The sequence below is a fragment of the Myotis daubentonii genome, chromosome 11, assembly GCF_963259705.1.
Source record: "Myotis daubentonii chromosome 11, mMyoDau2.1, whole genome shotgun sequence".
NCBI classification, from domain to species: domain Eukaryota; kingdom Metazoa; phylum Chordata; class Mammalia; order Chiroptera; family Vespertilionidae; genus Myotis; species Myotis daubentonii.
Window position 1 is genome coordinate 60,127,015 of NC_081850.1, and position 11,458 is coordinate 60,138,472.

Sequence of the window (11,458 nt, forward strand, 5' to 3'; positions counted from 1 at the left end):
TGAGAGGATTTTAAAAATCAGCAAAGCTGAAGCCATGATAACTACAGTATGATTTCAGAGACTGAGGTATGACTATGGCTTCAAGTAGTTAGAAGACAAAGTTTAATAGAGTAAACTTTAAATGGTGTTAGGATTTGGGTAGAAACTAGTTATAGTAAATAGTTATGAGGAAGAAATCACCTTAGTTTTTACAGGGGAACCATTTGTTAAATAATGATAAAGAAATAGTTTATAGTTGAATAAGTAGAATACTGCCAGATTAAGGAAGCACTCTGGAGATCTTGAAAATCAGAGAAACAGAACTGGATTTTGACTTTTTCTTAAGCATGTTTTCTACTGATTTTCAGTAAGAAATTATTAAGTCCAGCCATTATAGTTTGTAGCAAAAACAATTAATGTCAAAATATGCATTTAGTTGCTACTTTTATGCATGATTTATGTTAGCCTTAATTAGATGTTACAATATTTTGTATAATCGAGTTTTTTTCTTTTCCTTTTAGGTCAACTTTCTTTCTATGATGCAAACTCAAAACAGTTGTTGTATTCCTTTAAGACAAAATTTACTCAGCCAGTATTACCTGGTTTCATGGTGAGTACCTAATTTATATTTTATTTGGTTTGGCAACTTTAAGAATAACATATTGGGAAGTAGAATATCTTATTTTTTTTCTTAATATTCCCCTCCTTTTCACCAATCCACTTCTTAAATCTGTGATTGTCTGTGTATTTTTGTTATATTTTGTTGAAGTAAATGATAATACATAAAAGGACACAAATCATAAGCATGCAGTTTGATGACTCCTCATAGGATTGTGCTCATTTTTGTAACCAGCATCTAGATCAAGAAGTGGAACATTGCCAGAATCTCATAAGCCCCTTTTGCCCATTTCCAGCCCCTACTGCCCTTCTCCACAGAGGTTACTATCTTGAATTTTAATACCAAAAATTTTCCTCCTTTCCAATTTTATGTAAGTAGAATCATACAATATCTTTTGGCTCAACATCATGGTTGTGAAGTTTATCCATGTTATTATATACTAGGGGCCCGGTGCACGAAATTCGTGCACTGGGTGTGTGTGTGTGGGGGGGGTCCCTCAGCCCAGCCTGCCCCCTCTCACATACTGGAAGCCCTCAGGCGTTGACCGCTATCACCCTCCAATCGCAGGATCGGCCCCTTGTCCAGGCCTGACGCCTCTGACAGAGGCGTCAGGCCTGGGCAGGGGACCCTCATTTCCCCCCATCACTGGTTCTGCCCCCAGCCCCCTCCGATTGCTGGCTCTGCCCCTTGCCCAGGCCTGATGCCTCGGCCAGAGGCGTAGACCCCCATCAACCTCCGATCGCCTGATCGGCCCCTTGCCCAGGCCTGACGCCTCCACCAGAGGTGTCAGGCTTGGACAGGGGACCCCATCTCCCCCCGATCACTGGCTCTGACCCCCGCCCAGGCCTGAGGCCTCTGGCCCAGGAATCATGCCTGGGTAGGGGACCCCCATCTCCCTCTGATCGCTTGCTCCATCCCCCCGCCCAAGCCTGATGCCTCTGACCCAGGCTTCAGGCCTGGGCAAGGGGACCATCATATCCCCCCAATCCCCGGCTCAGCCCCCCGCCCAGGCCTGATGCCTCGGCCAGAGGAGTTGACCCTCATCACCCTCCGATCACCAATCACCGGATCGGCCCCTTGACCAGGCCTGAGGCCTCCGGCAGAGGTGTCAGGCCTGGGCAGGGGTCCCCCAGTTCCCCGTGGTTGCAGGCTCCGCCCCTGCCCAGGCCTAACGCCTCTGGCCTAGGCGTCCGGCCCGGGCAGCGGGGACCCGCAGCTGCAGCGGCCCCGCAATCGTGGGCTCCGCTTTAGGCCCAGGCAAGGGACCCCTAGCTCCTGAGACTGCCAGCTTCAACCGTGCCCAGCTCCCATCGCTGGCTCCACCCCTACTTCCTGCTATCACTGGCCAGGGCGGAAAAGGCGCCTGATTCTCTGATCATGGCTGGGGGGCAGGGCAAAGGCGGCCCTGGGGCCGCCTTTGCCCTGCCCCCCAGCTCTTAGCTCCCCCCTGGGTTTCCAATCACTGTCAGTGGCAGGGGGCTTCTTCCTGCTTTCCCTTTCGCCTCCCTGCATTGTGCCTACATATGCAAATTAACCGCCATCTTGTTGGCAGTTAACTGCCAATCTTAGTTGGCAGTTAACTGCCAATCTTAGTTGGCAGTTAATTTGCATATAGCCCTGATTAGCCAATGAAAAGGGTAGCTCGTACGCCAATTACCATTTTTCTCTTTTATTAGTGTTGATTAGTGTTGATGGTGGTAGTTCACTCATTCTCATATAGTTTTCCATTATATGACTATGCCATATAATTTATCCATTCTAATTTAGTTGGATACTTCGGTAGTTTCCCTTTGGGGACATTTATAAATAGATCTGCTATGAATATTCTAGTTCATGTCTTTTAGTAATGCATATGTTTTTTATTGGGTATATAACTAGGATTGGGGTTGTTAGATCATGTGGTATGTGATCAACTATAGTAGAGTGTTTCAAAGTCACTAGTTAAACTGATTTACCATTAGCAGTATTTGAGAGTTTGAATTCCCCCACATCTTGAATAACACTTGGTATTGTCCTTTTTTATATTAGTCCTGATAGTCTTATAGTCCTTTTATATTTAAGTCTTTCTAGTTCTTCCATATTACATTGTGATTTTCATTTGCACTTCCTTGCTGTTAAACACCTTTTTATGTGTTTATTGACTTTTTGGATATACTCATTTGTGAAATGGTTGTTTCAAGTCTTTTGCCTGTATTTCCATTGGGTTTTCTTCCTATTTTTTATTGATTGATTGGAGTTCTTTATATAGTCTGAGTCCTTTGCCAAACATATGTATTATAGATATCTTCTCCACTCTGGCTTTCCTTTTCCCTCTTTTATTAGTGTCTTTTTAACTTTTTAATATATTTTTTAAATTGATTTCAGAGAGGAAGGGAGAGATAGACAGAAGCATCAAGGGTGAGAGAGAATCATTAATTGGCTGCCTCCCGCATTCCCCCCACTGGGGATGGAGCTTGCAACCCTGGCATGTGCTCTGACCAGGCATCAAACCGTGACTTCCTGGTTCACATGTCAATGCTCAACAACCGAGTCACACCAGTTAGGCTTAATTTTCTTTTTTAAAGTCAGGTTTATTGAGGTACAATTTACAATAGTGTACAGCTCTATAGGATTTGACAAATGCATACAGTTGTATAACCACCACCATAATTGACATAGAGCATTTCATCACCTTAGAAAATTCCTTCACGCTTCTTTGTAGTAGACATTTCCTGTCACACCCAGCCCTGGCAATCACTAACCAGATTTTAGTCCCTAAAATTTTGCTTTTTCCAAAATATCATAGAAAGGAATTGTATGGTTTGTAGACTTTTTCCCCCCATTGTTGGCACTATTACAGATGCCCTCTTTTTCCCCCACCTTTACCCACCTCCACCCGGCTCCCACACTTCCCTCCTCAGCCATCACCACATTATTGTCTGTGTCCATGGGCTATGCATATATGTTCGTTGACTAATCTCTTCTCCTTCTTTTATCCATTCCCCCTTCCCTTTGCCCTCTGAGATCTGTCAGTCTGTTCTATGGATCCATGCCTCTGTTTCTATTTTGTTTGTCAGTTTACTTTGTTCATTAAATTCTACATATAAGTAAAATCATATGGCCAAAACCGGTTTGGCTCAGTGGATAGAGCGTCGGCCTGTAGACTGAAAGGTCCCAGGTTCGATTCCGGTCAAGGGCATGTACCTGGGTTGCGGGCACATCCCCAGTGGGGGATGTGCAGGAGGCGGCTGATCGATGTTTCTCTCTCATCGATGTTTCTAACTCTCTATCTCTCTCCCTTCCTCTCTGTAAAAAATCAATAAAATATATTTTTTAAAAAATCATATGGTATTTGTCTTTCTCTGACTTATTTCACTTAGCATAATAATCTCCCGGTCACCCATGTACATTTGAAATTCATCTGTGTTGTTGTGTTTGTCAGTAGCCCCATTTAAAAACAAACACGTTTTTATTGATTTTAGAGAAAGAGGAAAGGAGAGGAATAGAGAGATAGAAACATGGATCAAGTATCTCCTGCATGCCCCCTACTGGGGATCGAGCCCACAAATTGGGCATGTGCCATGACCGGGAATCTAACCAATGACCTCTTGGTTCATGTGTTGACGCTCAACCACTGAGTCACGCCTGCTGGGCTGTAGCCCCTTCTTTTTTATTGCTAAGGAGTATTCCAAGTATGTATGTACCACAGGTTTTTCATCCATTCACATTTGGACATTCCAGTTTTGGGCAGTTCTGAATAAAGGCACAGTAAACATTCACTGCTCTTTGTTCTCAAGCAAAGCAGTTTTATCTTTCATAGACCCATTCATATTTCTAATAATAAATAGAATATGACAATTGTATGTGGATATTGCTATTTGGATTTTTATTTTTCTCAGAAGTCTTTACAAAATTATAAAAGCGTTATTACTGTTACACTAGGGAAGAAACTAATGGATTTTACTGTTAACGGGAGGGTGTTAGATTCCTATAGTCTCAAGGCACACCTCATCAAAATCTAAAGTTGTTACTGGGATAAGGAAGTTGGCTCTTTGTGCACTTCTCTTAGTTGTGAAAGTTAGCATCAGTAATGATAGCCAATTCCTTTTGCCTAGATTAATCCAGTTTAACCTCTGCATTTCTTCAGCCCTTGGGTCCCTGTCTTGTGTGCAGCTCCAGGGGGCTCTGCTACCACAAAGACTCCCTCTGACTTCTGTGATTCTAAAAGACTCTTGAGTTAGCCTTTTCACTTCCCCTCAGTTCAAATATGAAGGTTATCAGTTTACAACTTACTGATGTTCACATATGTGGCATTTTGCCTTTCAGATGGAAATTTAAGGCTCATTTAAATTTTAATTTGATTTGAAATCTGACTGAAGTTTTGTTTCTGTCTTTTCTTAGGTTTGGTGTGGTGGACTTTCTTTGAGTACTGGGATGCAGGTTCCAAGTGCTGTGAGAACACTTCAGAAAAGTGAAAATGGCATGACTGGTTCAGCTAGCAGCCTAAACATTGTTACTCAGTAATGCCTACTCAGAATGCTTCACCCCTCCTTTTGCTTGGGTGATCTAATCATAGAAACTTATGCGTGGTGGAAATGAGGTTTGCTATGTTCTGCTTTAAGGCCTGGAATCTGTTAGCATTAAGCATCCAGTACCACGTATTCAAAGGAACCTACTGTGCAATGTCATAGAAGCAAGCAGAGATTGAGCAAGAAACTGATATTTTGAAGAGCAAATGGAGAAAAAGGCAGTATTTAAATAGTTACTTGAATAGAAACTCATCTTTGTGTTTCTTGGATTACTTTGGCTCTTCTAATATATTTAGTTACGTATGGTAGCCCTAGGGCCTGAAGAAAAAGCATTTAAATCTTGCCTTCTTTTGTCTTTATTTTTTTCTCTTATCACTGCAAATCATTTAGTTCTTACACTGAAGCTTTTAAAAATATACAGTCCTCTGAGGTTCCCAAAAAATTAAAATTGGTTGGGGATTCTAGACAGGTTTTCTTACAATGATTTGTTTTCCCCCTGTTATAAATAAGTTGAGTTTTGCCAAATTATCCTCTTTTGTTTTATTGACTAAAATATATATAATTGTCTGTTTTCTAAATGTCGTGGTATTTTTCTTGTGGTTATAACTCAGAATAAAGAGTGGACAGAAAGTGTTTCTAGACATAATAGCTTAAAATCACCCAAATTTCAGTGTTTTACCTGCTGCACTAACAATAGCAAAGGATATTCTTTATATGTTGCCCTATTTAATTAGACTGCTTTTCATTCCATCGTTTTGGATGATGGGTACTATTTTTAAAAGCTTTATATTTTCTGATTTTGCTATCTAGTTTAACACTATCTTTAGTAGTTATCTTTGGTAAAATTCCCACTTGGATTTGGTAATAACTGATAATACTTATACTGATTTTTAATATTTTTAGTAGGAAGAATGTTTATTAAAGTTATATAGAAGGTGGAAAACCTACACTTCTCAAATTTTACCTAAGAAAGATAGGCTCTAAAGGGAGATGCCTAAAACTATTCTTTACTGGTCATTTATATATGCTTTTGATAAGATATGGAATGGTTTAAACAAGTATTTTGGGGGAAAAATCTATCTCTGACTTATTTGGCATATAAGTTTTTCAGTCATTACTTAGAAAAAAATCAACATAGAATAATCTTCCCCAGAGTTAGGAAAAATGTGTTAACAACTAGTAAAACCCATGTTTATTGAGAACATATCTGTGTTTTAAAAGTTGATTAAAATTTATAACACAAATCCTTTGAGCCAAACTGAAAGTTGTAATTACAGTAGTATTTAAGAATTTCTTGAGTGTTTTAAAGAGATCTGAATTGGTATGTTCCTTAATTTTTGGAACATTTTAACATTCATCCTCATTTTAAGTATGTTGTACTATGACAACCTTCTTCCAAGGAGTGACCGACGCTGCTTACATTACAGTTGCTATCCACAGAAAGGCCTGCGGAATAGGAATAGCTCATTCTTTCTTGTATTTTATGGCTTACTGATAGGATGTTTTGTTCATTTTGAAACAAATCTAAATGAGGAATTTTATTTGAACTGGGTATTGTTTTTAAAGAGGACATTCATATCTGCACCATTGTCTTTAAAAGTATAAAGACTATGAGGGAGTTTCAAGAATGAAATATATTAATAGATATTCTTTTGATTCTTCAAACAAATATAATTTTGGTTTTTGTTTCTCCAAGATTTCGATAGAAATTTTTGGATGTTCTCTTTCCTATAGCAGGTTATCCAGGACCTGAGGAAACAGGAAGTTATAATTATCTTCCACAGAGTCAAACCTGAAAGCAGTAATTTAGTGGTGGAGCTGCTTTTTGTGAACTGTTATACATGTATATTTTAGCAAAAATGACACAGAAAAAGCCAGAAATTCTTGTATAAAATTGTTTACTATTAAGTCTTATATAAATGTGTCTTTAATTCAGTGCCTTCTTCCTCTAAGGATGCTCTTTTTTACTCCATGTCCCATATCCCATTCAGTGTCAACTGATATTGAAGCCAGAGGCCATTATGTTAAACTGGTGAGGGCTTCTATTGCAGGGGCATGGGGAAAGGAGATACTAATCAGGGGCTGCTGGAGTGCATATGATTCTTTCCTGTACTCATGCTATCATTTGAAACCCTTCATAGAAAATTCTCTAATTCTCAATTGGAAAATTCACTTGAAGAAATACTATTATTCAAAATAAGAATCTGAGGTTTACTTACCTCTTACTGTGCTTCTTAAAGGTCTCTAAAAGAAAAGAGCAAAATGTGTGGGGTTTTGGTTTAGTTGTTTATAAGTTTGTTTGTGTTAAACTGGAGAAAATTTGCCACCTTCATTTTCACACTGGAGTAAAATGAACTATAGTGCCTAATTAAATAGTCTCAAATTAATGTAACTATTTCAACTTGATATATATATATGTCATTGACATTTAAATTAAAAATATTGAGCTCTTTTGCTCAATTTAATACATTGTGTTTAGTTGGTATACCCTTTCAAACATTCTTTATTGGTTTATTTACTCTCTGTTTTGACAGGTCAAACATGATTGCTTTCTGTAAAAGAAATGCATGAGAGGTTGACGGTAATGGATGTATCACAGGTCTAAAACAATTGTGTTTTATAAAAACATGCTTTTAGTATTATATTTCCCTTTTAGCAGTTGAATCCCAAACGAGTTTTAGTAAATTGGATAAAGAAATGAAGGAATTGCCTTAAGCACTTTAGAAAAGAAATCTTTTATAATTCATTTTGATTCTTTGGGCTGACCATGTAACATACATCTTTAATTTTTGGTAAATATATATATACCAAACATTTAATAACTGCACATAGAAATTTAATATACAGTGATTCTTTGAATGTTCCCAGTGTAGGTAAACAAATGGAAAATATTAGAGGCATGCCTGTCTGTGTACATGGGTTTAATTGACGGCATGTGTACCATTATGACAGTGAACTGCTGCTGTACAGCTAAACTTGGCCTACTTTGTTCTATAAACAGTTTTTCCCGTGTTATCATCAAAAGAAACATATTGGCTTAGTTTTATTGACTCATTTATGAAATTAAAACATGAATATCATGTATCATTTGAATTTTTGTGACTGATCCTTGCTGGTGTGAATAATAAAAGCAAATAATTTGTCATGAAATCTTTTAATTAGGCTACGATACTCTATTTCATGACTTACCTAGAATGATTTTTTTCCTATATACTTTTTCCATAAAGTTATCGTTATTTATATTGTTTGTTTCTTTCGGAAACATAGGTTAACAATTGGAAAAGAATATTATGAAAAGTGATTACTTCCAAGAGTATTCATTTCAGAAGAGGGAAGTGTAGACTTCTTACTATAAATTATGTGGTTCCAGGCTGGAAAATCTAAGAACTATATTTTCAAATCATAACAATTCTTTTTCAGAAAGCTTGTATTTGTTAGATCAGTGTTCATTCTTTGGCTAAGTAATACCACAATTATTTTAAGTCTGTGATGTGGCAGTCATACTTTATATTCAGATTTCCAAAATTAATGAAGTTTGACTTACTGTGCATATAGTTTTGCTGCTTTTGGGTAGTGTAATGACAAAGTTTGTATCTTAAAAATCAGAAATTTTAAAAGGTAAATGTGTTACAGTTTGTTAAAAAATTCAAATTTTGATAAGCACATTACACATAATATGTTCATTTTTATGTAATCACATAAAATAGATCTGTAAAAGTTTCTCCCTTGATTTTATCTTTACACTGGATATATTCTTTTAGGGAAGTGAATGGTCAGCATAAGTTTACTCAACATCCAAGTAACCATAAAGTTATTTGTTATTTTTAAACAAAATGTACATTTCATAATGCCAGTGCTAGAGCATTATGAGATCGTGAATGTTTCTTTAATCATCACAGAAAGCATACCTCATGTTCAGTGTAGTTTTAGTTGTTTGTATCTTACAATATTCACATTATGCCAATATTTGTGATCCTGATATGTCACCTGTGATAGCTTTGTTACTTGGAATATTTGATTAATGCAAATACTTTAGTTTTTTTTTTAGTAATTTGGAGTTAAACAGATTACATTTATTATATTTTGTTTTTGTTGAAAAGATAGTGTTGGGCATACCATATAAAGGTTAGTATTGGCTTATAAATATCAGAGATTGCCATAGTACTTTCTCCTCAGACTACTCAATTAAATTAAAACAGTATTTACTATTTCTGGGTCAGTATAAGGTAGTAACTTTTGATTTATAACCATTTGAGCTATGTTAGTTTAAACTACATATTTTCTTAATGGCACCCATTCAGTAAAAGCTGGTCCTTTGGAGTAGACATACATAAAATTTCACAGTATGTAGGGCAGAAGGTAGGTGAATGTGGTGTTCACTTTGGCTTGGAGCTTAAGTTTAGACCTTTTTTTTTTTTAAGTCAAAATGTAAGTAATTGGTAAAAGGCATTTCTATTCATATTGGAACTTTTTGGAGAGCCTAAGGGCTATGAGAATAATGTGTTTTGTTTTTGTTTTTTTTGTTTAACCTTTCCAATATCTCTTAGGTACCAAAGCACTGAGTCTAGTTTACCTTTTAAGGGAGACTCTTTAAAATCAAATTTATACCTAACTCATACTGTAAGATAAATAATAGCTAAAGTTTTAAAGTAATTTATATTAAAAACCACTAGTCTTTAAAATTTCTCAATATAAAAACATTTGGCTTCATTTTTAAAAAAGTATTTAAAATTAATCCCCTTAGCTCTACCATACACTAGATCTATTTCCTCTATATAAATCATTTCTCATCTTTGGGCATCCATTGCCTCACATCTTACTCAGCCTACCTCACAGGGCTGTTGTGAGGAACAAAATGAAATGGAGTATATGAAATTGCTTCAACAACAGTAAAATGCTACATAAATGTAAGGGATTATTTTCAGTTAATAATGGATTTAAATGTTTGGATATTTCTAGATGCCATTTACTTTGATAAAGCATGTGCTTAAAGTGGTATCACTAGGACTTTAAACATGATTTTAAAAAAAACAACAAAACCCTGACTACAGTGTCCTTTAACATTCTTTCGTTTGCATGATGTGGCCTTTTTGTATTTTCTCGTTAGGCCTGTACTCTGTATCAGCTTTCTGTAATTGTAAAATGTCTCCCACAGCATTAGTGTGTGTTGCTGTAGAATAGTAGCATAAATAAATGATCTAAGCTATGTTTCCATCCAGGCATTTGCACTTTCAGTTTATGACTCTTCAGTGCCACGTATGCAAAGAATGAATTTGGCCTAAATAATTATTTCCAAGCAACCAAATGGTTAAAGTTTGTTGTCATTGGATAAATGATTTAAGGTCTATGTGCCCATTTAACATTAGACTTTTGTTGCATTGTCATTAAAAACAAACAAACAAACATGAACCTGGATATCATTTAGTGTCTCTCCTAAGAAAAACTTTTGCTTTAAATTGGATTTATTAAATGGTTTACATGTTATCTTTATTTATAGATTATTTGGTATGTTATCATCTGGACATGGTTTTGCTATGCAGTTCTGATAATCAAAATCCTAATTCCTCAGGTTAAAATTTTAAGTTGTGGATGAAAAACATGAACTACTTATAATACTCTCAGTGCTGCAAACTAGTGTTTTAAAACACATATTGCCTCATTTTCCTTGGAAACAAGACAAAGCCTTTTAAATGGTTTTTAACTTTAAAATAGTGTCTTCAAAGTGGAGTAATTTGTACGTTGAAATGATTGTGTGCTCTGTGTAGAATGACCAAGTTAAATTCTTACAAAAGCACCTGGAATATCTCATCTAAAAATTAAACTTCTTTTTCTGCTTTCTTTGGCTTCAGTGCGTGCATTTTATCAGTTCTCATTAAAAATATACAGTGTGCTTTCGAGGATGACAAGATAAAAAAAAGTCATAGTTCCTTTGCACCCAAAGGGGCACTACTTTCAACAGAATTTCATGCAATGATGGCAAGCTCTATGTAGCTGCCGTTTTAGGACAGTGCAGCTATTGATGGAAGGTGAAACATGCTTGAAGTTAGGGACTTTGGAGCTTGTCACATAAATGTTAGCTGGATCTCTGTGGGATAAGAGCTCAGGAAATTGTGTGCCCTCTACTTTTCTGTTTCCCTTACTACGCCCTATTTCATAGTTACACCACATGGTACTAGTAGTGTGTTTATGCTCCTTATGCAGAAGGTTGCTAGGATGATTAGATTGTGGAATTTTCAAGAAACTTTACACAGCTGTTACACAATATGCTGTTAATGGAAGAGTATTCATGATATGAAATGGAAAAAGCAAGTCTAACAGTATATATATATATATGTATATATATATATATATA

The 11,458-nt window shown here is 36.6% G+C and overlaps 1 protein-coding gene across 9 annotated transcripts in view; it reads left to right on the forward strand.

The window, feature by feature from the left end:
• Positions 1 to 10,943, forward strand: part of FSD1L (fibronectin type III and SPRY domain containing 1 like) — a 54,685-nt gene extending 43,742 nt beyond the window's left edge. For all 9 annotated transcript variants that reach the window (XM_059657533.1, XM_059657530.1, XM_059657532.1 and 6 more), the window contains 2 exons: positions 501 to 589; positions 4,979 to 10,943. In XM_059657533.1, coding sequence (XP_059513516.1) covers positions 501 to 589; positions 4,979 to 5,101 — 212 coding nt within the window. In that variant the 3' untranslated portion in view covers positions 5,102 to 10,943. The remainder of the gene's footprint in view (positions 1 to 500; positions 590 to 4,978) is intronic.
• Positions 10,944 to 11,458: the final 515 nt, after the last annotated feature.